At 30.6% G+C, this 21,659-nt stretch overlaps 2 protein-coding genes across 2 annotated transcripts; both read right to left on the reverse strand.

Moving 5' to 3' along the window:
- Positions 1–252: 252 nt before the first annotated feature.
- LOC145324397 (uncharacterized) lies at positions 253–4,337 on the reverse strand. Its single transcript, XM_080166989.1, has 10 exons — positions 4,178–4,337; positions 3,804–3,893; positions 3,342–3,426; positions 2,858–2,974; positions 2,577–2,700; positions 2,059–2,194; positions 1,500–1,575; positions 1,011–1,357; positions 822–935; positions 253–321 (listed from the first exon to the last, which is right to left on the reverse strand). Exons 1-10 carry the CDS (start codon positions 4,301–4,303, stop codon positions 253–255), a joined length of 1,284 nt encoding a protein of 427 aa, XP_080023115.1. The 5' UTR covers positions 4,304–4,337.
- Positions 4,335–21,659, reverse strand: LOC145324878 (uncharacterized). Its single transcript, XM_080167587.1, has 24 exons — positions 21,477–21,659; positions 19,066–19,155; positions 18,310–18,394; positions 17,811–17,909; positions 17,354–17,459; positions 16,898–17,001; positions 16,498–16,563; positions 15,663–15,750; positions 14,394–14,478; positions 13,904–13,976; positions 12,238–12,296; positions 11,949–12,087; positions 11,363–11,462; positions 10,545–10,628; positions 10,088–10,163; positions 9,500–9,645; positions 9,025–9,127; positions 8,612–8,715; positions 8,089–8,160; positions 6,275–6,407; positions 5,675–5,815; positions 5,340–5,415; positions 4,912–5,001; positions 4,335–4,758 (listed from the first exon to the last, which is right to left on the reverse strand). Exons 1-24 carry the CDS (start codon positions 21,588–21,590, stop codon positions 4,655–4,657), a joined length of 2,337 nt encoding a protein of 778 aa, XP_080023713.1. The 5' UTR covers positions 21,591–21,659; the 3' UTR covers positions 4,335–4,654.

A 21,659-nucleotide genomic window follows, 5' to 3' on the forward strand; every position in this document is an offset into this window, starting at 1 on the left:
CTTGCACGAAATATTTCAGCAAAAAGAAGTATTATTAAAAAATACAGCACAAAACTTTTCGACTAGCTGAAAAATGTCAGAAAAACCTCCCTAAGACAAGATTCCCAGAAAACTACTACCTAATCAGAACAGCCATGTCTGAGATCTTAAGCTTTAGAAAAAAACATTACTACATTATGTTATAGGATTATGAAAAGTTAAGCATTTTCTTCAATATGTGAAGGAAAGCTTTCCTATAAACATTATAAAAAATCACCAGAATGAACATTCCTTTAGATGAGTAACTTGCATATGATGAATTTTGTGCTTTGGAGTTTTAAACTATATACATTTTTTAGATAAAGTTTTCATTCTCAATATAAAGTACAGAATAGTTATTTATTACATCGTATTATAGACAGCTTTCCATTGATATGAAAATGAAAAATTATAAGATTAGAACCAGTTTTGTTAGAACCAAGGCCAAGGCTAACAAAACTGCTATTAATTTTATGATTTTTATCTAAATATTTGTGGAAAATTGTCTGTAATACAGTAATATAAATTATTTTTCAGTATGGATAAGAACCGGTTCTAGTCCAGTGGATATTAATCGGTTTCGAAGTCATACGGGAAAATTTTGTCCCATAATAGAGCAATAATAACCAGAATACATAACATCTTTACTTATTTCTGTCTTAAGAACAAGTAAATAATGTTATTTGTACTTAATTAATTAGACAAATGGATGGATAATCGGACATACAAACATATTCTAGTTATAGAGTATCTGTTCTAATAATTGAAAGGGTTATAATACAGAAGGAAAACTTTGTAATTTCCTGAATATCACAGTTACAATTATGTTTTTCAGCCTCATGTTTGGCCAAATGTGAGTGGTAGAAAAGTTTCTGGTTCTTGGAGAAATGTTTCCCGCACATTGGACAAACTCGTTCCTGTAAAATAAAGATTATGAAAAAAATCTGCAAAATGATATGCAGTAATAATCATAATGATGTGTTTTATCTCACCTGTTCATTTTGACCAAAAACAGTGCAACTTGAATTCTTGTGTCTTGCCAGGTTACCCTTGCGCGCAAAAGATGCCCCACAGCCATCACAAAAGTATTTTCCTCCCTCTTCTCCCTCCTGTTCTTCAGGCTTTTCCCCACTACAGCCTTCCCCTTTTTGGTGCTCTTTAAGTTTCTCCTTATGCGCAAATGCCGCACCACAGTGTGTACATGAAAATGATGACTTGGCGGATTTCTTGCTATTGTTGGTTGCATGGAGTTTTTTTGGTCTACCGGGTTTTTTGGATGCTGGTAATGAGTATTTTTCTTCATAGTCCATTTCTTCATTAATCTCTTCCATTTCTTCCTCTATTCAAAATAAAAGATTAACTCACAAACAAAATATGAAATAAATCATTCCAAAATTGTTTGCTTTGCTCTAATGCCAATATAATATTCAATCAATAAATTTTTTTATCTTATAAATGTTCAGGATATAATCAAATCAAACCTTTTATAGGAGCTGAGGCGGTATCAATAAAATTAAGCAAAGCATCGTCTAATCTATCACTTATGTCTTTGTCAACCTATAAGATAAATAAGAATGATTAGGGCCAATTGTAGCAGTGTAATAATTAAATAATATCAAAATACAAATATTTTATTTCCACCCTTTTTCCAAAACATGAAAGCTGATTTTCTCCTTCATTTAATTTCCAACGGATAACTGTTTTATACAAACAATCAAAACAAAAACCGTCATATCAATAATGTAATATTTGGTGAAATTTAGTATGACAAGAGTAAAACCAAGTAAAAATCATATTGTTTTCTGGCAAAAAAAAGGGAGGGAAGGGGCATTAGACTGTAAATATTGCACTGATACCTAAAGTTTCATAAACAGGATCTATTAATCGTGGGCAGAAAAAAAAAATTTAAACTTCAAAATGAATTTGATTGGTTGGTTCAACTTTTCAGCTAATAATTTAATCTATAAAAGGGGTAATTTTTTCTATCAACATTGGCATAAATATCAATCTATATTTCATAGTCTTTCAAAGATCTTATACCTGTATCCCATTATTACTTTTCTCATCAAAATCCTCCATAATATCACCATTATAGTCAGGGTCATCATTTTCTTCTGATACATTGTCACTCATGTCATCATCTTGGCCAAGTTTAACATCAGGAAGCAGGTTTGATCTAATTTTGGTTTAAACATTTTTAATTAACTATAATTATGTACTGTTTCTACTATCTTAATTATTTTCACAATTGTGATGTGACAGTTTGTAAAAGAAAGACTTATGGCAAATTAAAGCATGTTAAATTCTAATAAGCTATGCATGAAGATTCCTTAAACGATTAGGAATAATAACTTATTACCTAAGTCTTTAAGAAATATAATACGTCTATGATAAGCATTAATTGTCTCATATAATTAAGAAATTATGCACTAATGTAAACTTCCTAATGTTTATTTTTTTACTTGACAGTGAATGACAAACAGAAGGTTATGAGGTCATAATTAAAAATATGAGAACAAACAAGCCTTCTAAATTAAGGTATCTAATTGATTATTTACCTGTCCAATAAGGAATTAAGTTTGTCATTGAATAAATCTGTAGAATATTTTGTATCCAGAGGTTCATTCTTGACAGGCTGTGCACCAGGTTCTCTTTTCAGGTTTAGGTTATCGCCAACAGTTTCTTTAATAAAAGTATCATTTGTGTAATATATTTAAAATCATTTTAGGTTAAATGAGAACATTACACTTGTCGTATCGCAACATTAAAATTAATCTTTTAATGAATATAGAAACAAAGTAGGTACCTTGTGAGGCAATTTGTATTTTAAAAGTCTAACCTGATTTAATAGAAAATAAACTGTTAAAAGGATCTTGACTCCAGCAAATAGAATCATCAGATTCAACAGATGTTGGGAATGAAAAACTTGAATTATAATCTTGGATTATCTTGTCATCTAGGATATAAATAATGAAATGAATATATCAAATAAATAAGATAGAGCTTTACAGTAACAAAATATGGCGAATAAAAAAAACATAATCTGTTTCTTATCAAAATATGAACAGGGTCTTGCAAAATTATATTTTATGGGAGTTAAAGTTAATTCTTTAAGCCAAAGAAAAAATTTGAAATCTGAAGTTTATTAACTCTTATCTAAACAGTATTGCTTTCATAAGATTCCTTTAGAAATTCAATTAATTTTCAAATGCAATATTTCTTGTATTCAAAAACTGGTAGGTAAGAGGTTAAAAGATATTGATTTTTTGAGTTAATATTTGGTGATACTCTTGTCAATGTAATAATAATTTAAGGTTTCTTACCTTTATAATTCATTAAGCTGTAAACTCTTTGGAAGATTCTTTTTATATTGTCCAATTCTACATCTGGCATCAATATTATACAATCCTAATAATAAAAAAGATATGGGTTTGCCATTTTAGAATAGATTAAGATAAGGTATAACTTAACATATTTTGCAAAATTATCTCATGCCAATATTGTCAATTAAACTTAAATACCTAATAATGGATGTAGAATATATGTGGATGTTGATTGGGGAAAAATTGTCATCAATTTAGCTTGCTAACATGGAATTTATTAGTGATCAGTTCATACATCTATTAGGTAGAGAGGGGATGGGGTAAAAGTAGTGCAGTGGGAGGGGGGAATCTTTATTTTAGCCCTATGCAAGTTTCACTTTATTAGAAAATATGAAAATTTGGTGTAAGATCCAAGTAATAATATTATATCCATTTAAAAAATATTATTTTTGGACCTCCTACCTCAAAACTTGATGAAGTTGAAAGTAATGTTGACATGAAAGGAGAAACAGCTGCCAGAAGCAATCCAGACACTTTATATTCTTCAAGGTTCTGAAAAGACACAATATGGGTTTTCACCAGTATAGAATACATAACATATATATATATCATTCATTTAATTACTACGTAACTATCTTACTTACTCATGAAGGGAGGAGGGACATTGAACTTTTTTTACACTAGTTCCCAAACTTTTATAATAACGTTTTCTTGTTATTTGGCTTAACAACTTTGGGAACTTTTTTGTCTTTAATTACTAATTGTAATTTACACAAGGAGTAATTTTGTGGTTCATCATTGTGGATTATCGACTTATCCCTTATCCGTGCACTTACCTTACAGACAATAGTAACAAAATCCTCTTGTTTATTCTGCATCTCTGTAAAAATCCAACTCAACTTGGCAGAGGACTGTTTTAAATTCACTGAATTCACACATTTTCTCCTTTTATTTTGCGCCATTTTTTTGAAAAGCTTGATCACTTTATTTACATCTAAAAATTTATAGCATTTTACTTAATATCATAATCTATAACAATGTATATTACATAAGTGTATAAAATAGTTGTTATGAGTGAGCATACATAAAATAACAATTAAAATAATTATCCAAAACCAAAAACAATATCAATAAAAAGTGAGGTTTAATAAAATAAGCATGTATAAAATATATACAGTTGTATAATATCATTGGTCTCTAGGCAGCTAGAATATCATTAAAACTATTTTGACATTTGGTGTAAAAAATCAAATCTTGTGATATTTAATATTAACAACTACAATAAAAAAAACACGAAAATATGAAAAAATCAATTAATCATCTACGTCGTCTTTGACCATTTCCGTCATTTTGGCGGGAAAAGCACCGCCATGTTTCTTTTTCTCATGCTGACGTCGATTGCTTTCATCGTTGTATGCTAATAATAAAATAACAACAATTTAGAAAATTAAAAATGTTTTATCAAAGTATCTTCAAGGTACTTGTTCAAGGTTAAGAGGTTAGGTTTGGGAGAGCTTAAAGGGTTAAAGCCTAAAATTAAAGTAAAATTACTAAAATTATCAAAACTTACCAAATTCACAGCCATATCTGCATTTGTAAGGTCTTAGTTTCAAGTGGACATTCATAATATGCTTGTTCAACTGAGCTTTACCACCAAATCCTAAATAAGAACAGTGTCAAAAGCCTTTATCAAATCTAATATTCAAACTCTATACCTAGGTAATAATTTAATTATTAAAACAGGTATTTCTTTTTAAATAGAAGCGAAGTATGTACAAGGTAACAATATTTGAAATAACACGGACGGACTGACACACATTTTGGGAACCACCATTTCGGAAGTCTCCAAAGCCCTCCCCAAAAATAGTTAAAATCTTCCCAAGATATATGAGAAGATACCCTGTCAAGGAAAACTATATCAGTTCAGCGGTTAGCGAGATCCTTCGGTACATACAGACAGACATCCTGTTACTTTATTATAAGGATTTTCTTATTTACCTTTTCCGCAGTGTTCGCACTTCTTTTGATATTGTTCATCATGGACGTTTCTGTGATGGTACTTTAGATTCTTAACCTAAGGAAAGATCGATTGTTAGTAAGTTTTAAAGATTACCACATTTTAAAAATAATTTTAGATAGATGAGTAAAAAACTTTATTGATATACATCCGCTATTTCCCCAATATGAATTCAAACTTTGAAGTGGAATAAAAATTGGGGGAAAATTGTTTTTAAAAACGTAAACTTAATGACACTGTTGTGTCGTTTATAAATACAGACCAAACTGGAGAATTATATTGAGAAGAGTACTTTGCTAATAAATTTTTTTTTTACCTTAGTATTACAAATCTGACAGGTACCCGAACTCTCATGAACTTTCCTGACGTGGGCTCTGAAATTTCTCTCCACTATTTGCTTGGGACAATAGGGGCATTGTCGCATCACTGTTGGTTCATGGGCTACTTGCTTGTGGTCCTTTCAAATATTTTAATTTTTTTATAATTTTAAATTACAATAGAAGTAGGTAATATTGTTTATCATCATTAAGGATGTTAATCATAATATCCAGGGATCTTAAGGGATAAATTAATGTACATCCCCAATGATGCTTCACAAAATAACCTCTTCTGTAGATTAAAATTAGTGGTTCAAACGTTTGAACACTCCACTTAATGAGTCAACCAATCAAAATTCACTAAAGTCCCCATAGTTGGTAAACCAACGAATAAGAAAACGTTATTATAAAACTTTGGGGACGAGAGTAATAAACAGCCCATTGTCCCCTCTCTATGATAATATTGCCAAAGAGGCTAATTTTAGAATACATAAAGCTCACAAAAAAAGGCGCGAAAATTAATTATTTGGCGGGAAAATAAATTTTAAGCTCCAAACAAATAATTGGCGGGAAAATATTACAAACAAATTTTAAAATACCTGAAGCTGTCTTTTACTAAGACCATCAAGTCCACACATGTCACAAACCAAGGTCTCACTGCCATCAGGATGCACATTCTTCTGATGCTCCGCCATGGTACTCTTAGATTTGGTCACAAAGAAACATCCTTCCCTGAAAAGTAGGTGTATTTAAGTAAAATAAGGATAAACTACTATCAGGATGCACATTCTTCTGGTGCTCTGCCATAGTGCTCTTAGATTTTCTCACAAAGAAACATCCTTCCCTGAAAAGTAGATGGTGAGTAATAGTAATAAGGTTTAAGTGTCATCAGGATGCACATTCTTCTGGTGCTCTGCCATAGTGCTCTTAGATTTTCTCACAAAGAAACATTCTTTCCAGACAAGTAGATGATTAGTTATAGTATAGTAAGGTTTAAGTGTCATCTGGATGCACTTTCTTCTGATGCTCCGCCATAGTACTCTTAGATTTAGTCACAAAAATACATCATTCTTTGAAAAGTAGATGTATTAAAGTAAAATAAGGATAAACTACTATCAGGATGCACATTCTTCTGGTGCTCTGTCATAGTACTCTTAGATTTAGTCACAAAGAAACGTCCTTCTCTGAAAAGTAGAAAGATAAGGGTTATGTGTCATCAGGATGCACATTTTTCTGGTGCTCCGCCATAGTGCTCTCAGATTTAGTCACAAAGAAACATCCTTTCCTGAAAAGAAGATAATGAATTTTTGAATTACTAGTGGTTACGCTCCAAGAAGCCTCTAGGGTCACTTAGTGGCCAAATAATCAATTTTAATCTTTAAAAAAAAGAAATTTTCTGGGAGAAGTAGGCGAATTCTCTTGGAAAGGTGGTGGTATCCTCCACCTCAGTATTTTAAAACCTTCCCAGAACCTTCAAGAAGCTACATTGTAAAGGAGAACTATATCGATTCAGCGGGCAGCGAAGATCCTTCAGTACAGACAGACAAACATCCTGTAACTTATATGCTCAGTTCTAATAAAACAAGAAATAATATTCCCTGAAAACAAGTTTAAAATATTACCTAACAGATGGACAAAAAAAATGTAATAGATTACCAGCGAAAATACCGCTTATAACAAGATTGTGAAAAGTGTATGAATTTTGAGAAATAATATTAAACAAACTAATATATTAAATAATTAATGTTTTCTTATTTCTATTGTATCTTAATTGTTTTTTTTAAATATTTCACAATTGTTACTTTAGTTTTTATTTTTAGCTAGAAAAGCATTAACAAATAATTTTGTTGATAAAAAAATAATGATATATTAGAAAAGAAAATTAGAGACATCTCGCGGAGAAAACAAAAGCTACATAAATAGAAAAAATACAACTTAAATCAAAATCTATTATGAAAGTAGGCTTTCTTCAGGGATCTAAATAGATAAGACAATGGTCGAAAAATTAATGTACATACCAAATGATGATATACAAAATTACCCCTTAAGAAGATTACAGTTAGTGGTTGAAACGTTTGAAAACTCAACTTAATGAACCAGCCAATCAAAATTCAAAACAAGTCCCCAAAGTTGTTAAGCCGACGAATAAGAAAACAGTTTTATAAAACTTTGTAATAAACAGCCCAATGTCTCTCTCTTATATTACAAAACAAGCAACATTATTTGCACTTCTCGTGCAAGATATTTAGATACAAATAGATATAAAAAAGAAAAGAAAAAAAAATTAAAGATAAATGTTGGTTTACTTTTAAGTAGATACAAATACAAATAGATAATTTAATACATAGATAGAGTATCTGTATCTAAAGTATTGGGATGGCTGTAAGTGAAAGGAGTACAGATAAAAACTTACTTATCACATCCAATCATTTCTCGTAGATGCTCCATTTGTACATGATAAATTTTCTGTCTCTTATTCTCAAACCTAAATAAATAAATACATTTATTAAAACAAGATTAGTTTACCTGAAAACTTACGTCTTTTAAATTGAATAAAAATACTGATTTTTACTAAACTCCATATAACGACAAGAAATTAGATTAAATGTATTAAATGTCCAAGGGGGTAAGGTAAATGGGTGTAACCTATCCCCTCCCTTAAATAAAAAAAAATTCGGGGTGCAACAGGCACAAAAAAAAATTTGTGGTACGATTAGGCACCCTAAAAAAATTAGTTAAGGTAATACCCCTTAAATCAAAATTGACCCTCTCCTTCTCCCCAAATGAAACTCTTGAACGTCCTTGAAATTATCTTCATGGTTAAACAAACAGAAATTAGCCAAAAAATCTATAAATTTCTTTCTAAATTTTGTTCAACAATCATTTCATTATTATTGAAGTAACTTTAATTATAAAATTAAAAAATATAATCCTACCTTATTGGACATGTACAGACAAAGTTTTCAGCCCTGTGTCTAGCCATATGACCTTCATAAGCAGCATCTGTCAACTCTTTCCCGCATTCGTTACAAATTGAGGTCTAGATAGTGAGATAGATTTATTGAATCATTATAAATAACTTGAATGATGTATATGGATTAAAAATAGTATAATTTTTTTACCGTTATTTCCAAAATTGAAATGTCCCAAATCAGTTAAAATTTGGGACACCCAGCCCCCTCAAATATTAGGGGGTTTAAATCCTACCCGCAGATTGCTATAACAGCTCTTAACCCCACATACAAAAAAAGTAGAATTATTTTCCCTATTTATTGAGATTTTGCCCCCCCCCCCCCAAAAAAAAACTACTAAAATTCAGATATTAAAATACATAAAAAATGATGTTTACCTTATTGGTTTTAGGTGTTTTTTCTTTGGAATGTGTTTTCATGTGTGTTTTAATATTGTAGGCGTACACAGTTTCTAATGGACATAGGGGGCACTTGTATTTTCTGATAATCAAGGATACAATTCTTATACTAATATACAGAATTGGGCGATTATGCAGAAAAGAAGCGCAGCAATAATCCTTATGTTATATAAGTTACAGGATGATTGTCTGTGTGTGTTTCTGTTTCAAAGTATCTCACTAACCGCTGAACCGATATGGTTCTCCTTTACAATGTAGCTTTCCAAAGGTCCTGGGAAGGGTATAAACTATTTGTGTTGAGAGTACCTCCTCCCTTATGAGAAAAATAGCCCATATAAAACAATAACCCCCTTTTTCTATTCAAAAATAAAATTAAAAATTGAGGTGTGGGGTGAAATTTTAATTGAATATGTATTTTAAGAACAAAAATAATCTTGTATTAATATATCCTTTCCTCGCACTATCATCATGCTTGATCCTGATGTGTCTCTTCAATTTATCCGCCTTTGCAAATCTTTTCGGACATTTATCACATTTTAATCTTTTGTTGTAGTTGACTTTATGGACTTCTTCCACATGTCGTTTTAATTCTCGTTGTATCTAGACAAGGACAATCCTTAATTTTAAAGTGACAGGATGTCTATGTATGTGTATGTGTTTGAACCAAAGATCTTACTAACCGCTGGACCGATATGGTTCTTCTTTACAATGTAGCTTCCCATAGGTCCTTGGAAAATTTATAACAAGAGGAATCAGAGAAACAAATATCTCCCCCCAATATTTTTTTCCTTTATAAAATTAGAATTGAAAATTCGGGAGAATTGACTTCTCCCACCCCACCTCAAGTGCCCCTAGAGACCTCTAAGAGCGTAGCCGATAGGTATTCAAAAGATCATCACTTTTTAGCAGTAACAATAGCATTTAAGCAAACTTAAAAGCAAATTATTGCCTTTAGATTTTAAAATCCGCTAATAAATAAGGAAATAACGGCCATCATAAAAATATACGTATTTAATTACAGAGTAGCTCAAACAACACTCACCTCAAATTCTTGTTGGCAAATATCACAAGTGAGCTCAATATGACTGCTTGTCTTATGCTTGGTCAGTTCTGGCAAACTAAAAAGGAAACATATAAAATACTTATAATTTCAGGTATAATTAAAAAAACAACAATCAGATCCGCTTTTACATGCAAATTGATTGAACTAATAAAAAGATAGAAATACTAAACGTTTTTCAAGCATGGCATCTAAACCGATTAATATCCGCTGGATTAGAACCGATTCTCAACCATACTGAAAAATCATGTATATCATCATATTACAGACAATTATCCACGAATATTAAAATAAAAATGATGAAATCAATACTAGTTTTGTTATCTCGGGCCTTCGGCCGCTCGGGTCTTACAACACTGGTTTTAATCTTATAATTTTTCATTTTAATATCCGCGGAAAGCTCTCTAAAAAAAGATGAGGTAAATAACTATTCTCTTACCTGTCAAAGGCCATGTTGCAGATGTCACAGACAGGAACATTAGAGTCATCATCAGGGGCTGGGGGGTCAGCCTCACATCCAACACTAGACAAGGATAATTATAATATTAGAGTCATCATCAGGGGCTGGGGGGGTCAGCCTCACATCCAACACTAGACAAGAATAATTATAGTAGAGTCATCATCAGGGGCTGGGGGGGGGGGGGGGGGTCAGTCTCACATCCAACACTAGACAAGAATAATTATATTAGAGTCATCATAAGGGGCTGGGGTGTCAGCCTCACATCCAAAACTAGACAAGAATAATTATAATAGAATCATCATCAGGGGCTGGGGGGGGGGGGGGGGAGGGTCAGCCTCACATCCAACACTAGACAAGAATAATTGTAATAGAGTCATCATAAGGGGCTGGGGGGGTCAGCCTCACATCCAAAAATATAATAACACAAGAATAATTGTAGTTCATAAGTAGCGTGGCAATTGAGAAACAGCTGATTGAGAAAAACAGGGGCTACAAGAAGCTGACAACTTAAAGGCAAACAACAATGAACAAGGATGACAACATCCATAAAAGTGAAACTCTAAACTAAAAAGTAAGGACAAACAAAAAATAAATATTGAGTGTAGGTAAGAACTTATTAAGCAAAACATTGATTTAAAAGTCTAAACAAAATTGTACAAAATTTGTTGCAAAATGCGAAAATACGTGATAACTGTTATAGGAATCATCATGCAAAGTTTGAAATCAATAGCACAATTCCAACATGGAATGGCCCTAATTATTAAAAGTTTAGCTTTTAAAAATGAAAATAAACATACTTCCTGTGATAAGCAATACCATCGACACTACCACATTGTTTCCCACAACTCTCACATTTTAATACCAACAATTTATCACTTTTCGGCGGCTGACATCCACCTTAAACAAGAATAATAACTAACCGTAATATAGACAGCTTTCCACGGATATTAAAATGGATAATTACAAAAAAATATATACATACATGATTTTCCAGTATCAACCGCTTCTAATCCAGCGGATATTAATTGGTTTCGAAGCCATAATGGAAAAACTTTTTACATACCAGCTTCATAAATATTTGGTTGCAAATATACTGTTTTCTTAGTTGAATTTTTCCTATGAAAGTCACTAAAGGTACTAATGAAAAAACAAGGATGACAACATCCATAAAAGCGAAGCACTGAAACAATGGTACAAACGGATATTGTCATTAACACTTATATAGTGTCAGAACTGAATAATCAGAACATAAATGTATAAGAATCGGAGCAAAATTGTAAGTAAATTAACGAAAAAAGCTATCCGTTTGTGACGGACGGACCTACCCTAATTATAGAAAAGCTTCGCTTTTAAAAATATAATCAAAATTAAAAAAAATTATACCTCTTTTTACGTGTTGTTTCAGATTAGTCTCCTTGACATAGGAAAGGCCACATGTATTACATGTAAATGATTTTTTACTATGCTTGAATGAGATATGCTTCTTTAGTCCCTCCAGGGTGTCGTACTGCCGTCCACAATCCTAAACAATGAGTAAGTTTACTAACTTTATTCTCTACACATATGTTCAAAATCATCGCGATGGTATTAGGCTATTTATTCTTGGAAATGAGTGTAGGGATTGTTTAGGTTATTATTTGTCAAATCTTTACAAGATCTAAAATTTGTATACCTGACATTCAAAAACATCTTTCTTTTTCTTGGTTCTTCTTTTCTTTGGTTTGGCTGGTTCTTTAAAAAAAGATTAAACTAAACCCCGAACCACTTCATTATGCAATCTACATTTTCCTGGATATTTTGTCTACGGTAGTCCATAAGTGTACAGCTTTACAGTACATTGTTTCTATTTGTTAAAGCAACACGTATGATAAAAGAAAAAGATTCTGTTTAAAGTAAAATGCTTATATTTCAATCAAAATCTATATTTTTGTATTTTTTACCGATCCACTTCATTATGCAAATCAAAAGAAAATCAATGAGAAAACGTTTGTTTTGCCCTTTTCTCAACTTTTAAAAATTAATTCTGTTAAAATAATAATTTTTTAAGGGATTTATGCATTAATTATAATGAAAAACAGTTTAAGGTAGATTTTATTGATTTTTCTAAATAAGAAATAAATTAAAAAAAGAAATTCTATCCCTATCACTTTAGAGGACAGCTGCCGACCCCCAGTCTTATGGATGAAGCTAAATACATGTAAAAAATAAAAATTTGCCTGAAAAGTATACAAAAATGTTTTTTGATGTGTTAAAATAATCCATTATAAAATCTTGATTTTGAGGATGATGGCCTTTAAGATGCTCTTACTGGTGGTGATGGTGAGCTAAATGTTATCAAAGTGCATGCCCTTGAAGAAAACTTATATATTGAACTATGGTCCAATTTTTGTAGTCATAGCAGCCTCCAGCCAAGCAATATTAAAAAAGAAAAAAATTGCAATTTTAATTACTAAAATTCATAAAGTAAATAATTTAGTTTTTAGATAATGGTTATATTTCATGTCGAGAGACTCCACTGGAGGCTGCTATGACTACAAAAAATGGTACATAGGTTAATAGACAAGTTCTTGTAATGGCCATGTACTTAGATAACATTTAGCTCACCTTCACCACCAGTAAGAGCATCTTAAAGGCCATCATCCTCAAAATCAAGATTTTAAAATGGATTTTTTTAACACATCAAAAAACATTTTTGTATACTTTTCAGGGTAATTTTTATCTTTAACATGTATTTAGCTTCATCCATAAGACTGGGGGTCAGCAGCTGTCCTCTAAAGTGATAAGGATAGAATTTCTTTTTTTCAATTATTTCTTATTTAGAAAAATCATTAAAATCTACCTGAAACTGTTTTTCATTATAATTAATGCATAAATCCCTTAAAAATTGTTATTTTATCAGAATCATTTTTTAAAAGTGGGGAAAACTGCAAAACAAACGTTTTCTCATTGATTTTCTTTTGATTTGCATAATGACGTGGATCGGTAAAAAATAAAAAAATATAGATTTTGATTGAAATATAAGCATTTTACTTTAAAAAGAATCTTTTTCTTTTATCATACATGTTGCTTTAACAAATAGAAACAATGTACTGTAAAGCTGTACACTTATGGACTACCGTAGACAAAATATCCAGGAAAATGTAGATTGCATAATGAAGTGGTTCGGGGTTTAGTAAATAATATGAAAATTTTTATGCATACAAGTTACCATTTAAGGTAAATAATAATGCACACAAATCACATGAATAATGTTTTTCTTCTGTTTTTGTACTAAGTAGATATCAAAATAAGATATGTAAACAAAACTGTAATGTTTTTTAATATAAGGTTTTCCTTACCTTTGATTTGATCCTCAATTTGTTCTTCATTTGCCTCATTTTCTGATAATCCATCCTCACCATCTTCAATATCCTGACATTTTTAATAATAACTAGTTGCTTCGCCCCTGGCCCTAGGGGAGTACAGGAAAAGAGCCAAAAACCACCCCAAGACATTTCTAATCTTCCATGAAAAGTACAACTGATTTGGGTTAGCATTTAGCAAGATCATTCATTAGCTTTAGACAAAAAAAAACCATACTACTTTTTATAATTGGATAAGCATCCATTAAGGGGTAATCTATTAAACTTTGGATGATTAACTATAGTAGGTATCTAACAAAGTTTTTGGATCACAGGAGATTTGGAAAAGACCAAGACAATAATGGACATAATCAAGTAGTGCAAAATCAACTTTAAAAAAAAAAAAAAAAGAATTCAATTCACATTCTGAAAAAGAATCATTAAAATTTGAACAGAAAAGCTGAGGGACTAAACTTAAAAGTTTTACCTTGCCAATGTCATGCATCTTCTTTTGGTGTCTCATCAGGGTAACTTTGTTGGACAGTGACATTCCACATACATCACAGGAGATTCTACAATTTTGAATTTTTTTTTTGTTGGAAAAGTGAACACTAGATGCTTTTTTTCAAAAAGGCATAAAAAATAGTTTTAATGAAAATCAAAGCTATAGAATCAGAGTATAAACAAAATTGTACATAAATAAGTTTGACTTAAAAAGCGCATTTGACTAAACTCACAACTTTCAAAAATACGCGAAAAAGTGACCCTCTTTAAAAGAAAATTAATGAAACTTATATAAACAAGAATGACGACATCCATAAAAGCGAAGCACTGAAACGGTAGGACAAACGGACATTAACATTTATATAGAACTGAATAATCAGAATAAAAATATATAAGAGTCGAAGCAAAATTGTAAACAAATTTGATGAAATACTGCTAGATACAGGATAATGTTTATGGACATATTTACATTTTTAGGACTTGATTATAGAGTTGCTTCGCTTATAACATTATACTTTGTTGTCCCAGGAATCAATATACCAAAAATCAGATTAATCGGATGATTAGATCACATAAAAATTTGTTGTTAAAAAAGAAAAAAATCAACATGTTTAAAATGAACGTACGGACATTTTGGTAATGATTATAGAGTTGCTACGCTTTCTAAATCGTACCCAACTACTAAAGGAATAACCATGCAAAGTTTGAAATAGATAGGACAATTCTAAAATGCTAAAATTAACGAAAAAAGCTATCCGTTACGGACGGACGGACCAACCCTAATTATAGAAAAGCTTCACTTTAATTAAGGATGGCAACACCCATAAAAGCGAAACTATAAAATCAGAATCTAAACAAAATAAATTCATAAATTTGCAGCAAGGTTGCATTAAAACAGGGTACAGTTAAAGGACATAATTTTATTTTCAAAATTCCATTATAGAGATGACTCATAATATTGTACTAGGAATCATCTAAAATTCCAAAAAATAGGAAAATTATATCATACAAATTTTGATGTTAAAAAGTTAAAAACCAGCGTAATTTAGGAACGTACTGACTTTCTGGTAACGATTATATAGTTGTACCAATTCTAAACCGTTAAAGGAATCATTATACAATGTTTGAAATCGATAGAACAATTCTAACACATCTATATTAACGAAAAGAACTAATAGTTCGGACCGACCCTATTATAGAAAAAATTCGCCTTTAAAAAGGAAAAAAAAGGAAATGCAACTAAAAAGCATACCTATCACCGTGAACCAATTCTATGTGTCTCTTGAGATTCTTAAAACATGCAAATTGTTGATCACATTTGGTACATTCAGGAGCCCAACCTTCAACAGAAAAATGAATATAGAATACGTGGATATATTGACAGAGGAAAATTTGTAGTCAATTTAGGTTCCTAATATAGACCTCATTGATTTGTCAGTTCGTTCTTCCAGCAGGAAGGGAGGTGATGGGGTAAAGGTGTTGGATGTAGGGTATTGTTATTTTAGCCAGTTGCGAGTATTATACATGAAAATCTGGTGCAACATCCAATTAATAATATATCGATTAGCACAAAATTATTAAAGTAGAATATATAGGTATATAGAATAGATTAGCAATTATTTATGGCATTGTATTATTAACATCTATCTGCGAATATTAGGTAGCATGAAAATTTATAAAATAGAGACTTGAAAACAACAAAGAAATTATTTCTCAAGCTATATATTTGAAACAAAAAACAAACATAAAAAGTGTCACTAGAGGCCTCTAGTGGCGTAGCCGCTAGTCATTTTATAAAGAAGCGCCCACGATCAGCGAAAATTACTAAATATTTTTTTTCAGAAAAACACACACAAGCACACTAACATCTTCAAACAAGACTGATCATGTATAAGGTATAACCAAAAAGTGAAATAAATCCTAAATAATATTTGGGGGGAAATGGATAGGTCGTCAATTTTACTATATGTTGCCCCCAACGACAGCGGTAATCCACGTATAGGTTTCGTGATTTTTTCGAATTAATTTCGTTATTGGTTTAAGTTGAATCATACTATTATAGTAAAAAAGAATTCATGTTTTCCTACCTTTCTTTGCAGCTGTCTTGAGTTCGGCCAGATCAAATTCAATATCATTATCGTCCAAGTCCATATCTAAGATTTTATTTACACAATTCATTTAATATTACAATAATTATAGAATATACGTGGATATCATGACAGGGGAAGAATTATCTTCAATTTAGTTTGCTAACATTGAACTCTTATATTGGTTAGTTCGTTCATCCAGTAGAGGGGAGGTGATGGGGTAAAGGGGGTGGATGGGGGGATCGTTATTTAAGCCAGCTAAGAAATATACTGAAGTTATCTTAATATTGATACACTTCTTTGGCAATAGTTTTCCTTGTTATTTTTACAATTTTTACATATAATATAAGATAAAATTAATATTTTGGTGATTTTACAAAAATATATATTGTGTAAAAACCTTCAATGTCATCATTTTCATCATCTAATGTATCCAACAGATCTTCAAAAGGTTCAATTTTAGCCACTACGGCGTCATCAGGAAACTCAGTTTCAAAAAGATTCCTAAAATATCAATAATCTGCTAGTTGTTTGGGAGGTGTTATGTTCAATTTGTCCCCCAGCAACGAGTCAAGCCAAAGACTTTTAAATGATGCGTTTATGCAATTTAATAAGTTGTTACTGTATGGGGAATGCTTTGTATAACCATATTTGTTAGGTTTCTCAAATGCAGACGGTATTATATGTAGTAACACCCATCAGACAACAAACCTTGTAATTGTGCTTTTGTTTATAAGTTTATAACTGTACATTGTAATGAGAAAAGCGTGTTCATTGGCCAAGATGATTATGCTACATACATATAAGCAATCAACATAACTGCATTGTGAATATGTCAAGGTATGATATGACTTACTTTGTTGAATTTAGAAGTCCAATATCAGCCACGACAGTAGTAGTAGTTCCATTATTAACAGGTTCATTCTTTACTACTTCATTCTTCTTTACTTCAATGTCTTTACCTGTATGTAAAAAAAAATTCATGTCAAAGTTGTAGTCCTCCTTTTATATAAAGTAGTAAGGTTTTTTTTTTGTCTGTAGCTTAAGATTTTGATAAGTACTGAACTAATTGAGATCTCCAATTTTAGGAAAGCTTCTCATGAGTCCCGGGATGGATTTACGCTATTTTTCAGCTCTTCCCTAGCCCTTTGAATGCAGTGCCCCTAAATGCTAGGGGCGCAACCGCAATTTAAAATGGAGGGAGGTAACTAGGTGTTTAAATTAAATAAATCAACAAATATCTCTTTTCCATTAGGCATAACTTTTACATAAGGATTAGGATTTATTTATCAAATTAATGAGAAAAAACCAACCTTTTAAATCTAATATATTTCTGAATGGATCCCATCGCTTTGTGGTTCGAGTCCCGGCTTTTGTAGTTTCTTCTTCTAATTTTTCTTCTAGTGGTGTTTCTAAGTAAATAAAAGAATGTTGAATAACTAGATGGACTTATATAGATGATAAATTATTTACAAATAATACATAAACAAAGATAATATAATATAAAGTAGTAAGATTTTTTTTTGTCTAAAGATTAAGATCTCGGAAACTACTGATCCGAATTAATTATTCTTTTCAGGAAAGCTTTATAAATATCTTAGGACTATTCCTAACCTCCCTCGCCCTACTCTAGAGGCAAGGGACGAAGCAAATAGTAGATTTTAAAACGTGAATATTGACATAAAACCAAAGAATGAGTAATTGTGTCCATAAACTTAAGTAATAATAATTCATCATCAAGTTATATCAAGCAATTTTAATTTATACCCAAGTTTTAGAACAGCTACGCGACAGTGATATAATAAAAAATACCTTTACAGTCTGTAAATTGATAAATTTGGGTAAATATTTGTGACACAGAAAAAGCATCAACATCCGGCATATAAATGGAACATCCCTAAAAAACACAATCACATTATCTATAATACAAAGTAGCTTGATGTCTGTCTGTCTGTCTGTTCGTCCGTCTGTCTGTCCGTCCGTCCCTTAAGATCTAGGTAACCTCAGAACCGATCGGATTCTACTTTTCAGGGTATATACCTATTGGTCCTGTGGTGGTTTTAAGCTATTTTCTTTGGGGGTGGGACACCCACAACCCCCCCAAAACAAAAAAATCCCCTTCAATTTATTTTGTTTATGGGAAAGTTAGTGCACATAAACTACCGGCAGCACCAGTAGTACTTAATTTTTTTTTATATTTTTTTAAATTACCTCTTGGGGAAAAATATAGAAGCTAGGGGCGAAGCCGCTGGTAATGGATATAGAATATGCGTGAATATTATAACAAGGGAAAAATTGTAGTTAATTTAGGTTGCTAACATGGACATCATTCAGGATGGGAGGGGATGGGGTAGAGTGAGGGGATCGTTATTTTGGCCTGCTATAATTTTCACTTTATTAGAGTACATGCTAATTTAGTGTAAGATCGAAGTAATAATAAATCCATTCATAAAATACTTGTCAATTGTAGGTATTTATCTGACTTTACTATTATTTATTATCCTTAATTTTTTTTCTATTTTCATCTATCCAGCTTTTGTATATGATAGCTATCTACCCATCTATTACCTCTAAATCAGGTTGGTTTCTAAGGACACTTGATATGTAAGGCGACACAGCGGCCAACAGTAATACTGAAACTCTACACACTTCATTGTTCTAAAAACATTTAAAATTCATTTTAAAAAAAACATTTATGTACAAAAATGAACTTCAAAGTAAGATAGACTAAAGAGATTATTCTGAATTCCCACAATAAGAATAGTTGTTCATCGCATCATTTACTAAGTATATTTGCGATAACTTTTATTTAATGAAATCTTCCAATTTTTAACATGTACAAAACGGCCTGCTTTTATGCTTCAAGATCCATGTCAGATCTATATAGCACAGTTATGGAATCTCAACGACAAAGATTTTTTTATCCAATCTTGACAAGTGAGGTATTTTTGGAAAGAGGAATATATATAGAAAACGCCTATGAAAATTAGAAAATCCGCAGAAATCATATTTGCAAGTTATTTGCAAAAATCTGCAATGCTAATTTGCAAAATTAATTTCATGCCTTAAATGACTTATTTAGAAAAAATCTTTTTATTTAATGTGTTTATTTATAAGTTTAGAACATACTTAGGGCAAAAAAAATTTCTTACTTTTTTCACCTTATATATGAAAAAAGCAGTTTCTCACATTTTATGATAAAAAAAAGGTATAGGAACAAAAAATATGATTTTTCTTGATGTAAACACAATAATTGGCATAAAATCTATCATCCTAAATGTAAAAATCAGATATAGAATTCTTTTTAGAGCTAATATAGTGCAAAAAGTAACCAAGACATTTTTGCAAAGTATGAAAATCTGAAGAAAATAGTTCTTTTTGCTTTTGATATACATATCAGATAAATGTATATAAAATTAGTGATTAAAAACTATAAAACATGTTATAAGTTTTTTCAACACTGTCATTGATTAAATTGCACTTTTAGGTTTAAGAATTACCGAAGTAGTGCATAAAAACTCTTTGTATGATGTAATTAAACAAAATAAATGCCAAAAAACCAACTACAAAATGGTCTACTGCATTATAAAAAACGCCTAATTGTTGATTTGAATTTATTTTGTTTAATAACTTAATAAAAAGAGTTTTTATGTGCTACTTTGGTAATAAGTAAACCTAAAAGTGCATTTTAATCAATGATAGGATTGAAAAAGTTATAACTTGTTTTATAGTTTTTGATCACTAATTTTATATACATTTATCTGATATGTATATCAAAATCAAAAAGAACTATTTTCTTCAGATTTTCATACTTTGCAAAAATGTCTTGGTTACTTTTTGCACTATTTTTGCTCTAAAAAGGATTCTATATCTGATTTTTACATTTAGGATGATAGATTTTATGCCAATTATTGTGTTTACATCAAGAAAAAACATATTTTTTGTTCCTATACCTTTTTTTATCATAAAATGTGAGAAACTGCTTTTTTCATATATAAGGTGAAAAAAGTAACACTAAAGAAATTTTTTGCCTTAATTATGTTCTAAACTTATAGATGAACACATTTCAGAAAAAGATTTCTTTTTAAATAAGTCATTTAAGGCATGAAATTAATTTTGCAAATTAACATTGCAGATTTTTGCAAATAACTTGCAAATATGATTTCTGCGGATTTTCTAATTTTCATAGGCGTTTTCTATATATATTCCTCTTTCCAAAAATACCTCACTTGTCAAGATTGGATAAAAAAATCTTTGTCGACGAGATTCCATAACTGTGATAGGAAATAAATGTCTATAAACGAGCTCAAGTTTTCCAAGGAATATTTGTTTAAAACTCATAGTGCTCCAATAATCCATAATAAACTCTCATTGCCCAGAACGATAAGACCCATTATTTTACTTTATTAAAAATAAATTCCTTTTTTTAATTTCATGTTGCTATTTACCTTATATCAATGTATTTAATTTCTAATCATAAAAAAGAAAATTTAGATTTATAATATAATAAATTTAAGAAAACTCTATTTTAAAAGAATTCGATTGTGGCGACACTTTGTGTGTTCAAATATTAAACTAAAATTGTAATCATCATCATTAACCCTTTGGTGATGGTAATGTAAAGAAAAAAATATAATTTAAAAAATCTATTTAAAATCATTTAGATTATTAAATATTTATTTTCTTTTAGATAGTAATGCCGGGTGAGGAAAATAGATTTATTGAGAAATAGATATGCATATAGAAAACTAGCCAATAGGGAGATAATTATATCGAGCCAACTCTAGTACTATAGAGAGCCTTCCGTGGATATTAAAATAAAAAATCATACTGTTAAATTGGCGGATATTATTTTTCTTATTATTTTAATATTCGTAGAAAATTGCCTGAAATACAAAGCTATAGACGATTTTTCAGTATAGCTGAGAACCGGTTCTAATCCAGCGGATATCAATCGGTTTCGAAGCAAATCTACTAACCTTACAAACAATTTCAATGGAATCATCCTGTTGATTTTGAATTTCTTTTAATATCCAGAATAGAGTAGAGGTTGAATGGAGAGTTTCAACCTCCTTCTTCAATTCTTTGATCATTTTTTATTATATTTGGAAGATTTTCTATTAAAAATATTAATTTTTGTCAAGAACTCATTTTAAATTTCT

Source organism: Acartia tonsa, chromosome 7 (assembly GCF_053477335.1).
Source record: "Acartia tonsa isolate MP-2025a chromosome 7, ASM5347733v1, whole genome shotgun sequence".
NCBI lineage: Eukaryota > Metazoa > Arthropoda > Copepoda > Calanoida > Acartiidae > Acartia > Acartia tonsa.